Source organism: Mandrillus leucophaeus, unplaced genomic scaffold (genome assembly GCF_000951045.1).
Source record: "Mandrillus leucophaeus isolate KB7577 unplaced genomic scaffold, Mleu.le_1.0 Scaffold767, whole genome shotgun sequence".
NCBI classification, from domain to species: domain Eukaryota; kingdom Metazoa; phylum Chordata; class Mammalia; order Primates; family Cercopithecidae; genus Mandrillus; species Mandrillus leucophaeus.
Window position 1 is genome coordinate 506286 of NW_012108330.1, and position 19178 is coordinate 525463.

The window sequence follows — 19178 nt, forward strand, 5'->3', positions numbered from 1 at the left end:
GCTTTAACTAAGGTCCAGCTTAGTTTATCTTTGACAGACCCACTTACCCTGCAGGTTCCCGCCTTGGGCATGGAGAGAAAGCCTCTGGGAGGAACATGGTCCTCACCAAAGCGTGGGAGACTAGATCGCGCCAGGGAGTGCAGTGGACATGAGCTCTGGGCCCCTCTCCTCTCTCCTGGAATGGCTGCACAGGAAGGAAGGATCGAAGACGTGAGAAAGGCCACCCTGCCTGGGAAGGAGCTGCCGGCCCTCAGCAGTCCAGAGGCTGCCCAGAGAGCAGGAAGCAGCTCTCCAGGACTCCACCTCCCGGGTCCAGATGATGCCGCCCAGGGTGCTCAGTGAGAATTCACCTACAGCCACACACATCCCGGGAGAGTGTCTAAAGATGCCACCAATCCAACATTATGGAAGGCAAGAACTCAGCAGAAACCGAGATGGGGAAGCAGTCATTTGGGATACCTGCACCCCACCCCAATCCTGGGCCAACGCGGATCTTCAGCATCCTGAACCTGAAGTCCCCATGGCGGGCCCGTGGTGGGCTGGGTGTGGCTTTAGAGATGCAGTTGCAGGAACTGGCTGAGTGGTTCCCCCAGGCCCAGGGCTGACCCACAGCAACCTGGGAAAATGGGCCCAGAAGGTCCCTCCTTGTTTAGTGTCATCTTTCCAGGTCCAGCTTCACTGGGTCCACAGGGTCCCCATCCTGAAGTCACTGTGTTTCTCAGCCCCCACCTGCCCACTCACTCCCAGCCCACTGCAGTCTGACTTTACTGCCCATCACCAAAGATGCCAGCTGACCTTGACTTCTTGGAGGTAGAGGATAATGGGGGTCTGTGTTGCCTCAACCACTCTCTCCTGTTGAACTTCTCATCCTCCTGAGTGACACTCACCTGGTTGTCTTCTGGCTGCCTGCAACCTCCCAGCATCCTCCACGGGCCCACCTTCCCCCACCCACCCCGTGACCTCACACTCCCTGGGGTTCTCTTCTGGGTTTCTCTCACACAGAACCCCCTGAGCAACCTGCACCCCTCAGGGATCACCAGTTATTTATGCCGATGGCTCCAACTCTTCATCCTGCAGCCTCATCTTCCTCCTGACCATCCACCCCACCCATCCAACCACTACCAACACTTCCACAGGGTGCCCTGGACACACACGACTCAGCAGAAAACAATAAACAAAACACCCCAGCTCCCACAGCCACTCTCAGACCTGCCCCTGCTGCACTGCCCACCACCGGCAGCCTCAGTCTCTATGGGTCACAGTCATGCAGCTCCCCCCTCGCTTCTCTGTCCTCACCACTTCCACCAGGGGCCCTAATAAAGATGTCAGACCAGCCTGCCAGCCACTGTGTAGCTTGTAGAGATAACGCTAGAAATCCAGATGGCCGTGTCACGGCCCTGCTTTAAATCCCTTTCACGGCTCCCATGGCCCTTGGGATCCATCCAAGCTCCTCAGCTGGCTTTCCGCCCTCAGTGCTCTGGTGCCTCCATTGTGCGCCTTCCCGTCCCGCCCCACCCTGCTGTCCCTCCAGGGAAGTTCTTTCAGCTCTGTCCTGAGCTACAGGCTGGGCTCCTGCTGCCCGCTTCCCCACTGGCCCTGCAGGAAGCCGCGCTGGCAGATCCCAGCCCTAGGCCATTTCATGAGGCAGGCCTTGGAGCCGCTGGGGACCTGCTTCACTGCACAGCCCCAGGAGTCTGCACTCTGTCCTCTGGGGCCCAGACGAGTGGTGCTCAAAGCTGCACTTGAACAAGTCCTTGGTCTTCCTGCCAGGCCTGGTTCTCCGCGGAATGTGGGCAGTCAGCAGCGGGCCGGATTTTCCTCCAGATCTCAGGAAAGCAGTCCTGGGTGTCTGTGTTCATAACTGCAGCTCCCGGAATCCTTCCCTGCTCCCCTCCCCAGACCCACCCATCGGAGAAACAAGAATCAGGTCCGCGGGGCAGGGGACCTGCACACAGGCAGAGGCCAGGGCTTTGTCACCGAACAGTAATTTTTTCATCACCATGATTTATTAGATATGAACCAGGTTTTCAACACAAGTCACACTCAACACCCTCACCCAACAGGAGGGGCAACGGAGGCCCGGAGAGGGAGTGTTGGGGGAGGATGTCAATGGGAGGCCCCAGCCTGAGCCCTGAGCAGCTGGCCAGCCGGGAACTGGCATGTGAGAGGCATCCTATTCTCCTGCTGCTCCAAAGACAATGCCCACTGAACAGGACGGCAGGCCAGACCAGCAGTCCATACAGAAGCAAGGCTGGCGTTTCTTCCCCTGGAGCACCGGTGGGGACAGGCCCTCAGCTGGGAGCCAGGCAAGGCGGGTGAGCTCTGTGCTAACCACTAACCACACCGGGAGCTTGGGTAAGCATGAGGGCAAGGCTGGAGAGGCCCGGGACCCCTGCGTGTTGCTTCCCACTCCTGCCAGGCCGGCACGCCCCCATTCTTCACCATCCCTAGCACAGAGCCCAGGGCCCGGGGGCAGAGGGCAGGGCTGGCGCAGGAGCAGGGCTGGCCCGCCCCATAGCGCCACTCCCACTGCCCCTTCCCCTCTCTCATCCCAGCTCTGGTCACTTAGATGCTGCCATGAGAGGCTCTGAAATCCACCCCCACTGCAGCCTGAGGCCCAAGTCAGGGCCCAAACCTGTCCTGTGCTCAGTGCAGTGCGGTCAAACCTGCACTGACAGGCTGGGGTCGGGGAGGGAAGACATCTGCTGAGGGGAGGTCTGGGTGGGAGGAGGGGGAACAGGATATTCTGAGGAGACACAGCAAAGGGTGCCAATATCTAGGACTGAGGCCATCTGGACCCACATGACTATGTTGCTTTTTGTGTGTGAATGTTTCTCTACTTTAACATTTTCAGAAATTTCACATCTAGATGTGTCAGAAAAGTAACAATTCCATGCCAGAGAAAAGGCCTTGCCTATAACCCAATAGAGGCCCACCAGTTCCCAGCAGGATGGTGGCAGAGCTGCTGACGGGGCACCAACTCCCAGGCCTGGGCCAGAGCACCCTCCACGCGGACACGGGTCCTCCTCAGGATGGGCTGAGTCCTGGCATCTGCCCCATCCGTAAAGGGAAGGACCCCGCCCATACCAGCTCCCCAGCAGCATCTCCTTGGGAAAGAGCGCGAACCCCAGAGCAGTGCGGGTACTGGAGCAGGACATCCCCTCAGCCACTGCTGTGCCCCGGGCTCCCCAGGGCCCAGGCTGGCTGGGAAGACTGGGAAGACTTCCAGGGACCAGGCAGGCCCTGCAGGTCCGGGTCTCTGGGTGCCAGCAGGAGGGAGCTGGAGACCAGACACAGCTGTGTGGGGGAGGGTCCGGACGAAGGGGTTGTCAGGGACAGTGGAGCCACAGGCATTCTGAGAGCTGGGCACCTGAAAAGCACATCACATGGAAGGGTCCCGGCCTTGCGGTGGAGACTCCGCTCCCCCCGACCCTCCCTGGAAAGCCCCCTCACCTTTGCCCAGATGGTCCTCAGCTTACCCTCTCCCTCCCTCCGTCCAGGTTAGGGTCTTGCGTTGGGGTGAAGTGCTGTGAGGAAGGGGGGTGGGGAGTGGTGCTGGGAGCATGGCTCCCATTTCATCCCTGGCGGCCAACACAGTGCCAGGCAGGCAGGGAGTCCATGCTCAGTCCTTTCCCCGCCTTTTTTTTTTCCACGAAATAAATAGATGCCTGAATCCCAACAAGAAGTCTAACCACGGCCTTTTCCTTCCCCTCTTCCCCACCCACACTGCTTGCCCGCACAGTACCTGGGTCGGGGCAGCAGGTCACTCTCACCCACACCCCTCACCCACATGGTACCTGCCCCAGCCCTCGTCCACACAGTACCTGGGTCAGGCAGGCAGGTCACTCCCACAGGAAGCGCACGTACCAGATGGTCTCATTCTTCAGCTGGGGCCCGAACAGGGGGTTTAGCTGTGCCAGGATGGCGATGAGCCAGCTGCCAGGGACAGCAAAGCGTGGTGAGCCTGGCACAGGAGGGTCCTCCCACACCCACAGGGGAGGCTTCGGTCACATTCTTTTGGATGCGGCCAACCCAGCAGATGGCAGGGCCTGTGTTCCCAGGGTGAAGGGCCCAGGGTGCCATCCACACTCCCGCAGGTGCATGGGGTTGGTATGGCATTTGTGGGTTTGGTTTTGGTTTCATTTGATGTTCAGTAGATCTGAAGGATCCCCCAGTTGGGGCTGAACCTGGGGTTAGGGAAGAGGGGAGGCAGCCTCAGGGGCACTTTGGGAGCGACTCCCAGCTGTGCCCTCAGACATTTCTGTCCAGGCTCCCCAGGCTCCACGCACCAGGGAGCAAACAGGGTGGGCCTGGCGGGCAGCACGTCAGAATCATCCCCTCTTAGGAGAGAGAAGGAACTACTCCAAGACGTGAGGAGCTGACGGGGCCGGGGCCTCCTGCCCAGGCTGCTGCCAGGCCACCGCTGTTCAGGCCAGAAAACCCTCAGGGACCTGGTCCCACCTGTCATCACTGTTGGACGTCTGGGTGGCTGTCTGGCCCGTCATTCGTGACAAAGCTCCCACCTTCATTGCCACCGTAGTTAGTAGGGCCCCACGCTCTGCCCCCCATGACCATCTACACTGCTTTGTCTGTTTCTGCAGGAAGGATCGATATTGTTCCTCTATGAATCCCTCACAGTAGGTAGGAGGAGCTAACGCCCAGGAAGCCATGAGAAATTGTTACCTCCTTTCCATCAGCATTCTCTCTGAGTTTATGTTTTGTAAATATAATTTCTAGGTGTAACATTTTCTTAGAATGGCCCCACCTTTCTACCTCTATGCATCCAATTTGCAGTGTGCTTTCTGTTTCCCGTATGTTGATTCGGTCAGTAATTGGGATTACCCCACATGTTGTGTAGACTCCGTCTCCCCCACCCGCCCAGCTACCAAACCCAAGCTCCTCTGAGGCCCTGCCATGGGCAGGTGAGAATCTTTTGTCAAGCCCTGAAGGACCTAGAAATAGCATTAAGAGAAAGGGCCTTAGAGATGCTCTGTCTAGGAAGAATTTTGAAAAAAAAAAAAGTGTGTTTAAGTTAAACCACGTGTTAAGAGTCATCATTATTTCTAACAAGTTTAGTTTTTGTCAGTAGGAGGGCTTATACATTTCTGGGTGCAGTGGCATGTGCCTGTAATCCTAGCTACTCAGGAGGCTGAGATGGAAGGATCGCTTAAGCCAAGGAGTTCAAGCACAGCCTTAGCCACATGGCAAGACCCTGTCCCTACAGAAAATTTAAAAATCAGCGAGGCGTGGTGGCACACGCCTGTGGTCAAAGCTAGGCTGAGGTGGGAGGATGGCTTGAGCCCAGAAGGTTGAGGCTGCAGTGAGCTATGATCCCACCACTGCACTCTAGCCTGGGCAACAGAGTAAGGCCATGTCAATTAACTAATTAGTTAACAGCCAGGTGCAGTGGTGTGCACCTGTCATCCCAGCTCCTTGGGGAGGCTGAGGCAGAAGGATCATTTGAGCCCAGGAGTTGGAGACCATACTGGCCTGGTCTCAAGACCAGGGGTCTTGACAAGACCCCAGTTAAATCAATCAATCAATCAAACATAAGGTAAAATAAGAGAATTGATTAATAGGAATAAAGAATCCATGATCTAATCAGATAAAATAGTTTTAACTATGATAACATACATCAAATCAGAAATCAAGTGAATTTTTTGAAAGTGAGTTTTGTCTTATGTATTTGAAAAATTTGGCAACCCTGGAAAATATTCCAGTTGCTTTCAAAAAGAATCTGTTACCTCTTAAAGAATCAGCATCTCATCACTTTACCTGTCCTGTTTCGACTGTTCTAAGAACACCCAACTATGCCAAGCTTAACCCATAAAAATAATGTACAAGACATAGGAAGATGGGAAGCCCAACAGCGTTAATGCAGCTCGATTAACCACGAGACAGGCCTCCCCGCAAACTAGAACTTGAACTTATCTCTTGGTTGGCAGCCAGGATCATCTAAATGCGGAGCAATGTAACAGCAGGATTGGGATGGATGCGGGGGCAGGGCCTTTTTCTTTTTCCTTTTTAAAAAAATTTAATAAAGAGGGATTGGCTATTGTGAATGGCAGTTTTGGCAAGAGACCAAACAATGGACACTGAGGATCTGGAAACTGATTCCCTCACACTGTCCAGGTACTCGAGTCCCTGGGAATGTTCTTCTATATCCCCAGGGTACCTATCCCAAGTTTGAAGACTTACTCTCACCTACTGGTTCTTTTTTTAGAGTTGGATTCTCACTCTGTTGCCCAGGCTGGAGTGCAGTGGTATGATCTTGGCTCACCACAACCTCCATCTCCCAGGTTCAAGCGATTCTCCTGCCTCAGCCTCCTGAATAGCTGGGACTACAGGCATGCGCCACCAGGCCTGGTTAATTTTTGTATTTTTAGCAGAGATGGGGTTGCACTATGTTGGCTAGGCTGGTCTCGAACTCCTGACCTTGTGATCCACCCTCCTCAGCCTCCCAAAGTGCTGGGATTACAGGCGTGAGCCACCGTGCCTGGCCTCTCACGTAGTGGTTCTAAGATGGCTGCATTCCAGTCACCTGGGGGCATCCATGAACAACAGGAATTCCCAAGTGCAGATCTCGAGAGTTGTAATTTCATGGCTCTAGGGTGCAGCCTGAAAACTGTGTTTGAACAATCACTCCAGGTGACCCAGTCAGGCACAGACAGCACTGACGTGGCCCGACTCCTTCCTTGCCCAGGTGAGAAAACTACAGCCCACGGGGCCAGAACACTGGGGCAGAGCCAGATCCAGAGCCCAGAGTTCATGACTTCTGGCCCACTGCTCTCTTTCCCGTTCCACACCACCTCCACTCCTGTTGTTTTATAGGTTCAGCCTTTCAAAAGGCATTTATTACCAGGACAGAAGGAAGAGCGGGCTAGGGTGAAGAAGAAAGGAGGGAGGACAAAGGAACTGGCTGATTTTGAGCTGGGGAGAGTAGTACTTACAAGAGGTAACAGCAGACAGCGGTGGCGACCAGCATGGTGATGATCACTCTGCAGCAGAAGAGGACACGGGTCAGGACAGATGCAGCCAGCACCTCACAATGCCTGGCCAGGACCAGAGCAAGAAGAGCTCCTGGCGTCAGCTCTTTTCCATTGGCCTTCCTGATGCCTCCTGAACACAGGAGGCTGAGTTCTACTCAGGGTAAGAATAGCAAGCCAGAAAATAAAAACTGAAAGTGTCACCTCACAGAGAGGCCAACCTTGACCACATCCAAGTTGCCTTAAGAATCCTTCCCTTCATCTCCCTTCTCTACCACCCAGTATTTCTCCATCTTAATGCAGATGTGTTGCGGAAAGGCAGTGCTCAGAGCTGCATTTGTGGAAACCCACCAGGGAGTGGTCTGTGGAATTCAAAATTCATGGAGCAAGGGGAAGGAAAACAATAGGCTAGAAGACAGGACAAGAAGCAGGCAGCCTGTGAGCCACTTCTGAGGCCCAGTGACTTGTTACAAAGAGAACAGGGACTAGCCACTTTGTGTGTACTCAAAGAAGACCAGAGACAGAAGCTTCAAGTGCAGCAAGAGAAATTTCAGTCAAACTGAAGCAAGAACTCACCAAGATTAGCAGGAGATGCAAGACATGAAAATGTTTTACAAAGTGAAGCTGTGGGATCCCAAACCTTGCTTGTCTTTAAGAACAAAGACAGCACTCACAAGTCCAAAGGGCCTTTGGGCAAAGCTAACTCTAATCCAAACCAGGCCCTTGATCTTTGATGTAAAGCACTGCAAGCTGGTGCTGGAGACAGGAGCACTGGATCCCTTTTTCAACATTACTAAGCAGGTTGTGCCAGTCCTGGCTGGGCACTGGGTAGACAATGGTGAATTGGACAAACTCCAGCCTCTGGGAACATGCAGTCAAGGGAAGGGTGCTTTGCAACTGAGGATAATATGAAGCAGAAACTGGTGAATGGCGCAGCAATCTGCTAGAGGACCTTCGAAAAATAACGCCAGCGAAACTTATCCCATACCTACAAAGTGCCATGCACTCGAGGGGTTTTAAATGCGTTACCGCAGGTCATCCTCACAGCAGCCTTTTAAGGCAGGAGTCGACATTATCTCCATTTTACCCACAAAGAAACTGAGACTTGATATTGGCTCCAGGTCACACAGCTAGCAAGGAGTGGAGAAACTGCGTCAGTGCCACCTGTGCCCTTTACTGGCTGCAGGAGGGATGACAGCCATCTCTAATGTCACTCTTCTCTTTACCTTCTGTATATGCCCTCTCGCCCCACCTCCTGCCTGTTCCCGGCTGTTAGAGACCCAGGTGCAGAGAGACCTCAGAGGTGGCGTCCGGGTTCCTGGCGTCCCTCCTGCGGACGCTCGCTGCCGGGCAGGAAGCCGCCGCCCCGGGGCGGAGGGGAGAGCCCGGCCAAGGGGCCGGGGTGGAGAGGTCTGCAGGGCCTGCGCGCCTTCCTTACCCGCGGTTGGGTCCCTTCGGCACGAACCAGGGCCCGGCGATGCCGATGAGGCCCCAGAACGTGGTGAAGATGATGACCGGGAGGGCGAATGAGTGCGCCGTCATGGCCGGGCGCAGGATGCCCAGGTGGGATGCAGGGCCGAGCAGCGGGCGCTGCAGATGCGCGGGTCCCCGGCCGGGCAGCGCGCTGAGCATGCGCAACAGGAGTCGAGCGCCCGAAGCGACCAGCCGGGCCGGTCCGCGCATGCGCACCTCCGGACCCAGCCCGCCGCGCTGTCACTCAAGACCTGCCTAGGAGCCCACTCGCTGATTGGCTGAGCGGAGCCGCGGACCGAGAGAAACGCCGAGGTTGAGGGGGTGCGGCCGTCCGGGTTCGGCGATGAGCTTGTAGGGTCCGCGTCCGCCCCGAGCCCGCACAGCCAACGTCATGCCGCATTCTTATTTCCAAAGGTCCCTGGAGCTTGGGATCCCACCCCAGCGGTCTTCGGGGCGTTCTCTGCCTGTACGTGCCCCGCCAGCTCGGCCCGAAGCGCCCTGCAGACCCGCAGCCTGGGCCGCCCCGGACCTGACGGCCATGCGGGGGTCTGACGCGGGAGCAATGGCCTCGCCCTCAGAGACGCAGCGGGAGGGCGGTGCCCGCCGTCCCTCTGGCCGGGTTCTCGGCACGCGTTCTCCTCACTCCCAGGACAAGTGGAGCGGCGGGCGGGGACCGGGGCCTGGGGTCGGAGACGGTGGAGCCAGAAAGGCGCCAGCGGCGCAGAGACGTTTGGGGGCAGGCGGGGGCTTCGCGTCTCGTTGGCGGGAAGCGGAATGAGGTTGGACCGGCCGGGCAGGCGTTCAGAGACCCGGCGGGAGGCGGAGGGCTGGCATCCTCGCGGACATCCGTCTGTAGCGAACCCGGCAGAGGCTTTGGGATTAGATCCCTGACTCCTTGCGTCAGTAGCTACAGTTTGTTTAAACATGAAATGGGATGGCCGTTCTTACAAGGTTCCTGGAGGATTAAATGAATAGGCATGTGGAAAACACCTAGCATAATAAGGCTCGGTAGTTTGTTCCATCAGGGCTGGAAGAGACTTCAGAGCTTGCTTTCCTCCTTGGGCATTTGGATCTCACATATCTCTTCTGTGGCAATCAAAAATCCCCATCTTCTGTAGAGATCCCTTTTACAGATCAGTGGCCTCCAGGCGCTGTCTCTAGCAACAAGTGCTACCCTAAGCAGCCGGCCACACATATTCCCTGGCTTCATGACATGGGGAGGCGCAGTCCCCACGTGATGCGGAAGGGAAATGTGCCTGTCCTTGCACTGACCCCATCAGCGATGTGTGCTCCTGGCGGTTTCCCAAAGCAAGAACCAGTCACATCCGCCCTTCTCTGTTGCCTAATTGAAACCTCACTATCCATCCTTTCAATTCATGCATGTTGGAGGTGGGCATGGGGTGACACCAAACTGTTAGGTATAAAATACCATCTTAGCCTTCGAGGGGTTTCTAAAGTAGTTGAGGAGTGATATATTCTGGTAAAATCATAATGCTGGCCAGCACAGTTCTAAGAGCCCTGTGATCAAGGTAGCCAAATGCCCATTATGAGAATTCAAAGGGTGGAGAAATCCAGGAAGACTCCCTAGAGGAGGTGAGATTTTAGCTAGATTGTAAACAATGGTTATCTTTCTCATCCAGAGTGTGTGCATTGTTGAGAACACTGGCCTAGGATAAGGGTGCACTTGGCATCCAGGAGATAGAGTTAAGAGGCTGTCGATTGAGACCTTCAAAAAATCACCATGAGGGCTGGGTGCAGTGGCTCACGCCTGTAATCCCAGAACTTTGGGAGGCCCAGGCGGGCGGATCACGAGGTCAGGAGATCAAGACCATCCTGGCTGACATAGTGAAACCCTGTCTCCACTAAAAATACAAAAAATTTAGCCGGGCGTGGTGGCGGGCGCCTGTAGTCCCAGCTACTCTGGAAGCTGAGGCAGGAGAATGGTGTGAACCCGGGAGGCGGAGCTTGCAGTGAGCTGAGATCGCCGCGGAGCTTGTAGTGAGCTGAGATCGCGACACTGTACTCCAGCCTGGGAGACAGAGCGAGACTCCATCTCAAAAAAAAAAAAAAAAAAAAAAAGCACCAGGAAAGTTCCGTAGCTCAAAAAAGATGGACTTTTTTGAATTTTGTTCTGGAAAAAAAAAAAAGAATCCTCTCTATAAAATGACAGCTGTAGAATGCAATGTATTTCCTTTCTTGCCTCTGCTCCTTTGTCTTGGCTTTGGCCGGAAGCAAAAACAGTGCTGAGTCTGAGCAGCCACTCATGTTAGCAGCCTGTAGCTCTCTTTTCCTTTAATGTTTTTGATGTTTCATTTCTGTCCTAATTTGCATGTGATTGCATGTGTCATTTGTTTGGCAGCTTTGTGATAGTCTGAGGTCCATGAAGGGATTAAAACCAGGAACTGGCTCCTTTTCCAACCACTAAAGCCTCATCTGGGCCCACAAGCTCTTGCTGTTCCCTGGAGCGTGACTAGAAGATGTGAGTAGCTTTGCGCCGGAGCCCCATTTCCATGGGTAAAGTGTTCACCTGATCAAACAGCTCTCCAGAGTTCCACAGTACCACATATTTATTTTCTAGAACTTTGTTTTTAGCTGAAAGGGATCTTAGAGGCTCTCTGAGGCAATCCTATCGCTTTACAGGTGATAAAACTGAGGTCCAGAGAAGTGAAGTAACTTGCCTAGGCCCACACAGCTCATCAGTAAAAGAGCCAAAACACATGGCCAAGGCTTCTCCTTCCTACTCCAGTGTCTGCTCCACACTCTCAGCTCACCCCTAGGGCTTGTGCTCAGGTCTTTGCAAGTAAGGCCTGTGACATTTAAGGATGTGACCACCTATCTCCCACCCATTGTTCTGGTGGCCATGAGGAGTAGAAGGAATTGTACCAGGATGTGACAAGAAGGAATTAGGAGCTGGGAGTCTTGCTGGGTGAGGACCTTGGCCCCTTGCTTGCTTGCCGTCTAATAGGGGCGCTCCTGGCCTGTGGGGTCAGGGAGAACTGACCTAGAGCATGGTTGTCTCTGTGACTGGCTGAGCCTGTTTTTCCTTCAAGGGCCCCTGGCAGTGGGAAAACATATTATGACAATTGCCCTGTTTTATCAGCCCTTGGCACTCCTGTTATTGCCCTGAAATAAACATTCCTACCTGTATGCCAGGCCCTGCCTGTTTCTGGAGCTTTCTTAGGTTTACAACCTACCCCCACTGTCCCAAATTGATGGGGTGAGCCCAGGGCATTAAACGGGTGGTACAAGTCAGGCTTCAGGACTGACATGGGTCTATGTGTGCTCAGTGTGGGTTAGGGGCGCTCGGCTGTCTTTCTCCCTACGGTGCATGCTGCTACCAAACCAGAGATCACTTGTAGACTTGAAAGGGAATGTGAGCTTTGGGTGAAGAATTCCCAGCCCCCAACAGAGGCCAAAAAGCTACCACTCAGCCAGGTAAGTCTTGATGGAACATTTCTGACACAAAGGTAACCATATGCATTGAGCCTTTAGTGCCTCCTGGGTCCTAGCACTTCTGTGGTTTGGATTCAGGTTTTGTACTTCTCTGTTTCCCACCGTTATGACAGGAGCTTGGGTAACCTGTGAGAAACACGGCCACAGTGTAAACCTCTGGAGACAAGCTACACTGAGGGGACAATCTGGGTGAGGGTAATCCGGTGCCATGGCTGTGCGAGCTCACGTGTGCTCTTTCAGGAGGACATGTCTCACAGCCACAGATCTTCAGCTCTGACATGCTCAATCTCACAAGCCCTTTTCTGAAACCTCCATCATGTGCTTTCTGATTCTCTACAGGAAGAAGGAAAATAAAGTATGCATTTTATGACACAACCCAGCTTGCAGGGATGAAGTAGAAGGTCCTCACTGTACCTCATGGCAGGCTGCTGACGGCAGATATTTAACCTGGCTCACTGAACTTGGCAGTCAGGGAAGGGTCGGCTCCTGCTCTGTCCAGCTCTCTTCATAAGGGACTCTGTGATACTTTTTATAAAAATGACTTTGATTTCTGCAGAAGGCGGCTTGCCAAGCTTGCTGTCCAGCAGTGGCTGCTGCAGGGAATTACTCAGATGGCAGCAAGAGAACCCTGGCTCCCTGGCCCAGGACATTCCCCTCACGTGTGTTGGAATGAGAGCAGGAAGAACGCTGGTCGAAGTCCCTACCCAGGGCTCTGGGACTTCAGTATTCTCAGACCAACTGGGCCACTCCTCTGAGTTGGGATGCTGACCCACACTTGGCCCTGGCTGCGGCATCCCCAGGACACTGCCCTTAGCCGTCATCTCGTTGGGGCTGGGGGCTGAGCAGGTCACACCGAACAAAAGGAGTGTGTCCCCATCACTAAGCTCACATCTGAGTTCTCTTCCACAGAATTTGGTAACAAAGTCAGAAACGAGACTGAAGATGATTCTGGAGGCCACTGGGAACCTCCCAGAATGATTTTGCAGGCTTCTGGGAAGCTGGAAAACCCCAAGGCCAGACTGGCCTCTGAGAATGCCCAAGTCCTTTAGATTCCACTGGAAAAGCCATCCATCGGTGCCAAGTGTGTGGAGAGCTTCAAGAGCCATACAGCCCTGGCCATCCATGAGCATATCCATGTGGGGGAGTGGCCCTGAAAGTGTCCTAGTGTGGCAAAGGCTTCCCACTAAGTGGACCTCAGATGGCACAGGAAGACCCTCCTGGGGATGTGGGAGGACACTGCCTAGGCGGTGAGGGGCCGCTTTTTCAGGTGTGCACATTAAACGCAGACACAGCCTCTCTTGGCTGCCAAGAAGCCTGTGCAGGGCCCAGGACCACGGAACACTTGCAAACTGTCACTACCCAGAGGCCTGCGCCTGTCTGGAGTGTGCCCAGTGTGTCTGCGCCTCTCAGCTTCTCTGGACTCACCAGCACCGCCGCAGCACTGCAGGGCCCTTCTGTTGCTGTGAGTGCCAGGGCACTTGCTGGCCACCTGCGCAACGCAAAAGGTTCAAAATAGGAAGTCTCTGGGCAGCTATTCCCAGGCGCAGAGGGGAGCAGTGGCCACACAGGTGCCAGTGTGGCAGGAGCTGCAGTCAGAGGCAGCATCTCCAGAGCCCTGGGAGCAGAGGCCAGCCACATGAAGCCCACGAGTGTCGCTGGCATGGGAAAGGGACATGAGGATCACACTGACCCAAGAGAAGGCCCACAGTGAGGAGGCCCCACCGAAGCGTCCCCAGCAACAGGGGCTGAGGCATCTGAGGCAGCCAGCCCACTCGGAAAGGCCTGCTGACTGCACTCCGGATGTCAAGAGGACCCTTGGGAAAAAGAAAGGCAGGGGTGCAGCACCTTCCAGAGCCTCAGCTCGCTTCTCTCCTTCTAGCTCCGGCTGGAGTGATGGAAGAGGCTGTGCTGGGAGCTACCTCCCTGGGAGCCTACCCTGCCCAGCCTGAGCGTGGAGGCTACCGGCACTGCGCTTCCCCTAGTGAAATCCATCTTCCCAAAGGAACCCTGGGAAGGGGTCAAGGAGACCCTGTTCACCCCCACCACGGGGTCAGGTCTTCACCGCATGGAGGCCACACGGATTCCCAGTCACAAACCCAAAGCCTTGCTGCCTGTGCCTCTGCTTCGATAGTTGTTTCAATGTCTTTTTAAAAGAAATCACATACACTCGAGTAAGATTGAGTCTCCTCACCGAAGAGATCTGGCTGTATCCCGAGTCTCTGAAACCTTTGCTGCAGTCCCGTGGGAGCATGCCACGCAGAGGATGTGGAGCCGCAAGGGCTCGCCAGAGGGATCTCAGGAGTTAGGCCTCAAGGAGCGCTGTTGAGTGACAGGTCTGATGCAGCAGCTTTTACTACTGGTGGAAATCGATGTTTTTTCCTTCAAAGTCTAACTTTTTAATTTCAGTAAACCAAATTAGATCATGTATGTGAAAGCACTTTGTAAACTATACAGTACTCCAGAAAAGGCAGCCAAGCCCTTAATTATAACTCACCAAACAGCCAACTCTCATCTCTACCTTGTATCTGGCAAAAATGATTGAGCTCACTATGAAGGACTAGAGAGGAAAGAAACTGAAAGACAAAAACCAGGTGAACACACAGGCACTTCCCCTGCCCACCTCTGTTCCTGGCCTTGTCCCCTCTTAAGCGAGGGCAGAGCTCGTTCCATCCGCTTCTCCGAGCTCCTGGTCCTTGCTTAGGGACACACAAGACAGAGATGTGTTGAAATAGACTCTGCTTTATTCAGGTAGCAAAAGGTTAGGAATCAAACATGGTCTTTAAAACCTCCTTTCATCTTTGAAAATGGAGGAGAGAACATCCAAGGGCCAATTCGTGTACCTGCCCCTCCACGCTGTTCTGGTAGGTACTTAGCACCCCAGAAACCCGCCCTCTGCAGGAGAGAGAAGCAAGGTTCTGGAGCGTGGTCACATACTCTAAGGTATCTTCCAGGACAGGGGGCTGGCTCCCTCTCTCCCACCTGGAGTCGCTATGGCTACTGGGATCAAACTACCAGTTACATACTGGTTACTTGGAATGTCAGACCCGGTGGGCATCAGTCATCAGGGAGAGGGAGGGGAAATGCCAGGACACGTACATATGGATGCTGTCAAGACTACAGGCAAGGAGGAAGGTGGCGACAAGCGCTGGGACTCCAGCCAAAGCGGGAGTGCGTGCTCCTTCCACTCCTAGAGCCCTGTGGTTTTTCTTCTTGTGAGGCATGAACAGGAAGCCTCTCCAACAAGGGGGTCCCCGGGCACTAGGGGCCGAAACTCAGCCAGCCTCTCCAAACAAAGCAGAGGGGCCGGCCTGGGCCGGGCCCTCGGATAAGGACGCTCACTGTGTTTCCCCGGGAGTCCTGAATGAGGAAGTTCAGGAATGAGACGGCAGTCATCTTCTTCCTTCTTGGTCATTGGCTGACAAAGGGGAACGGAGCAGGCCTGCGCCCCTCGAGAAATCGGGTAGTGTTCTCAGTGGCCCCGCTGCAAGGGGACCGCTTTTCCCACCACCTAAGGAAGGCACTGGACGGTGTCCTCGGAGCACGCTGATGCTGACGTGGAGAGGGCGAGGGGCTTCCCCTGGCTTCCACCTCAGCTCCAGAACTGCTCCCACAGAGACCCACTCACGGCTGCTCACAGGATGGCCCCCTGCTCTGAGGGATTCTTCAAGGATGAAGAGGCCGCGGGAAGCGTGTGTGCTGGAACAGCACCTTGATGTGGAATCCCTGTGGGTAGGGCAGAGGCTACAGCCCCACCTAAAAAAGCCTTTCTCCCTCCCCTTCCACCAGTTCACATCCACAGTGCCTGACCTGGGCAAGTTCCTGAACGCCCATGGAGACGGTGATGGAAAGAGGGAGGCCTGTGCACGTCTTAGCCACGTGGATAGTAACACCTCCCAGAGCTCCCGCACCACAGGCCTGAGGCGTGCCTCTCACCGCCAGACCCACAGGGCTGGGAGACATTTCCACAGGTCAAAGGTAGAAAGCAAGAAAGGAATTCCTGACTAGAACTGAAAACGGCAGGAAAGCAACAGTGCTGAGGCTAAGTGCTGGGGTGGGGGATGAAAAGGCATATGGGGTACTGGGCACCTGCAGTACTGGGGAGGGGCTTGGACGCCAGCATCTACCCTGGGAATGGGAAGGGTACTCAGACAGCAGCTTCTACCCTGGGAATAGGAAGGGTACTCAGGTGCTCAGATGCCAGCATCTACCCTGGGAATGGGAAGCAGCAGATTATGGAGAAAGGGCCCACCCACAGGGGCCTGCGGCACAGCACAGGACCTGCCTGAGCCAGGCAGCAAGCAAGCTGGGGTGGATGGCACCCACTTCCTGCCTGTTTAAAACAAGTGTCAGGCAGGGCAGAGAAGCCCTGCGTGCTGACTTTCCTTATTTCCTGCCCATGGTTAAGGAAGGCAGAACCTAGACAAAATCATCCCCCTTCTGAGCCTGCCAAGATGGAGCTGCCCCGGAAGGAAAAGTGCTTCGCTTTAGGTGGAAGATGGGCAAGGAGGGTGTGAACCTAGCAGTGCCGGAAGCCCCTCTGTGCCTCTAGGGCGGTGCTTCTGTGGTTCTGAAGCTGGAGCAGGCCCACAGACCCTGGAGGAGCTTGTTCCAAGCCCTTGTCACTGAGTCCCCATTCTGGGATGTCTCAGTGGGCCCTGGCGATCCTGGTGCAGAGTCCCCAGGGCAACTCGGAGAAGAGTGGACTAGCCTGTCATGCAGATGGTGCATTCAGAGAGCAACTCCTACAACAAGGACTTTGGAGACAAATTCCTACCTGTCCCACTAAGGACGAGGATGGGGCGGAAGGCAGGTAAGTCCACACTGCAGTCAGAGGTCTTTGAGGGAGCCCGAGGCTCTCATTCACTAATCCTAGGGCAGGTGGGGAGTCAGCAGGCACTTGGATTCTCTGCTGCCACTTCATGGAGAGGGAAACTGAGGCACAGAAAAGAGGAAGGGATTAATCAGACCACTGCCTGCAGCAGAGCTGGGGCTGCATCCCAAGCCTCCCAACTCCAACTGGGTCCCATCGTCTCCTGAGGAAACCGGGCCGGGCGTGCCACAGGTCAAACGCGGCTGGGCTCTGCGGGAAGCACCAGACCCCCTGCCAGAAGAGCCCCAGCTCTACCATCTGGAGCTGCAGGAAGAGAACTTTCTTGGGTGCTCTGTGCAAAGGGCTTGTGATTGTTTCGCCCTGAAGGAAGCCCTGGGAAGAGGTACAGATCCGCACGAGATCGAGGCCTCACTGTTTCTGCTGCGGGAGCCAGGGTAGGAAGTCCCGGAACAATGCCTCTGGGGGCTCCTGCAGCCAGGCCAGCTGTCCCTAGAGCAGAGTCAGCCTCCCCTCTAACAAAGTGGCCTTTCCCATTCTCACTAGGCTGTGGGCAGCCTCCCTGGAACATTCCCCAGGGATGTCCAACAGTCTCCCCCACCAGGACAGTCCTCTTGCCACCAGAACTCAGGGGCTGAAACCTTTCATGATGGGGTTATTTTCTGGAGCACCTTAAAAATGAACTTGAGATATAGAACCTTCTGGCACATTTGTGTGCTGTGAGGCATGGCTGTGCTGAATGGGCCTCAGGAAACAGGTCATGCACCTCCTAATACCCCTGCTGCTCCGGGATGCCACAGCCCACTTCCTGGTGCTTAGAGACCATCGCCACCAGCAGAAGATCCTAGGGCAGCCTAGAATCTGCAGAGCCTGTCCCAGTGATCCCAGAGGCGTCTCCAAGGCAGTCCCAAGGACTCCCTGTCCCTCAGGACATCCCGGGGGCCTCCTGGCTGTGGGGGTACAGGAGTCTCTTGGGAGGCTCCATGATACAGTCCTTCAGAACCTCCACTGCTTCCCTGGAGGGCACGATGGGTGGCTTCTGGCTCCCAGACTCCACATAGAGGGCTCCCAACTCCTCCTTCCTGGGCCTGGCGCCTGTGGGGAGGAAGGAGAAGGCAATTAGACTGACCGACAGTGACTGCCTTCCACATCCGACTTCGCCCAGGGGCTGTTTGGTGAGGAAAGCTTGGCAGGGCAGACGGGAGACAGGACCGGGACTGCTCTTTGCAGCCCGCATCTGTTCCTGCTCTGTTCATTATTTTATCCTAAGACAGGGGATCTCAACTGGGGGTGATTTTGTTCCCCAGGGACCATTTGCTAATGTCTGGAGATGATTTTTGTTGTCACAAATGGGGGGTGTGCTACCGGTATCCAGTCGGTATCTAATAGGTAGAGGCCAGGGATGCTGCTCAAGTTCCCACAGTGAACAGGAGGACCCCCCAACCAAGATTACCCAGCACCAGTGTCAACAATGCCGAGGCTGAGAGCCCTGCCTGGAAGGAGGCATCAGTGCGTAGTTTGGTAGTGTTTGGACCAATCTGTGCTGGTCTCATTTTCCCTGTGGAAAGAGTAACTTGCTCCAGGGCACACCTGACAATCATTTTTTTCTCCTTAGCACCCACAGGGCTGGACACAGAGCAACTCACTCAACAAATGCCTGGGTGAGGGGCCCACCCAGCCCTCTCTCGGTTCTCCCTTTTCCTTATCAGTGAGGGGTCTCTTTTCTTCTCCTCACCGGCCCTACTGCGGCTTCAGGGCCACCCTGCTTCCTACAAAGCCTCTGTCAACCATGAGACCCAGTCCCATTTCTGATGACCACAGACTCAGAAGTGAAAACTGGGAGCAGCAACAGCTGGAAGGAGACCAGCTAGAGACGCCAGGAGAGAGAACACTGCTCCATCCTTGTCAAGTGACCATGAGTGGTCTGCAGAACCCCAACAACCGGCATATTTTCTTTGGTTTTCAGTGACTACCTGAAGACAGAACATTCCTTATCTGGGGCTTTCAGTAACTTTCCTTCCCTTCTAATACAGCTTCCCCTCAAGCAAGTCCCTGACCCCAGCCCTCCGGTCCAGAGAGGCTGTTTCTGTTCCCTGCCCTGTGAGATTCCTGCCTGAAAGCCCCACCATCTCCTCCACATCTCACCTCCTCCACAGCCACGCGGACCTCTTCCCTCTTGAAAATTCCTGCCCAGTCCAGAGTCAATCAGCCCCACTTAGAATGTGATGGCGCTGCCTGGGGCTGGTCAGCCCTCTCCTTACTCCCAGCAGTGGTCCTGACCTTTAACTAGCGCCGTTTGCACCACCTGCCAAGCATTGTCCTGAGTGCTTTACATGCACCACTCATTTGGCAGATGAGAAACCAAGGCATAAGGGGATAAACTTGCCCAAGGCCACACAGCCAGCTGGGGGCAGAGCCAGCACAGCACTGTCGCCAGG

The 19178-nt window shown here is 54.9% G+C and overlaps 3 protein-coding genes across 7 annotated transcripts in view; all 3 read right to left on the reverse strand.

The window, feature by feature from the left end:
* Positions 1 to 1984: 1984 nt before the first annotated feature.
* On the reverse strand, positions 1985 to 3694 carry LOC105529462. Its single transcript, XM_011966618.1, has one exon. It carries the CDS (start codon positions 3156 to 3158, stop codon positions 2661 to 2663), a length of 498 nt encoding a protein of 165 aa, XP_011822008.1. The 5' UTR covers positions 3159 to 3694; the 3' UTR covers positions 1985 to 2660.
* On the reverse strand, positions 1985 to 9710 carry ATP6V0E2 (ATPase, H+ transporting V0 subunit e2). Of its 5 annotated transcripts, XR_001004514.1 has the most exons (5): positions 8425 to 9710; positions 6951 to 6998; positions 3825 to 3936; positions 3480 to 3527; positions 1985 to 3370 (listed from the first exon to the last, which is right to left on the reverse strand). XR_001004514.1 is itself a non-coding variant. In XM_011966615.1 (4 exons), the coding sequence occupies exons 1-3, from the start codon at positions 8667 to 8669 to the stop codon at positions 3843 to 3845; spliced, it is 387 nt and encodes a 128-aa protein (XP_011822005.1). In that variant the 5' UTR covers positions 8670 to 9710; the 3' UTR covers positions 1988 to 3370; positions 3825 to 3842. The 5 variants fall into 5 exon arrangements, 4 of the variants coding, with proteins under 4 accessions (XP_011822005.1, XP_011822004.1, XP_011822006.1 ...); XM_011966615.1 differs by lacking the exon at positions 3480 to 3527 and having other exon boundaries at positions 1988 to 3370; XM_011966616.1 differs by lacking the exon at positions 3480 to 3527 and having other exon boundaries at positions 3022 to 3370; positions 3820 to 3936; positions 8425 to 8669.
* Positions 9711 to 14631: 4921 nt separating this feature from the next.
* ZNF862 (zinc finger protein 862) overlaps positions 14632 to 19178 on the reverse strand; it is a 34063-nt gene continuing 29516 nt past the window's right edge. The window contains exon 9 of the mRNA XM_011966625.1: positions 14632 to 17835. Within this exon, the coding sequence (XP_011822015.1) occupies positions 17666 to 17835 (170 nt within the window). The 3' untranslated portion in view covers positions 14632 to 17665. The remainder of the gene's footprint in view (positions 17836 to 19178) is intronic.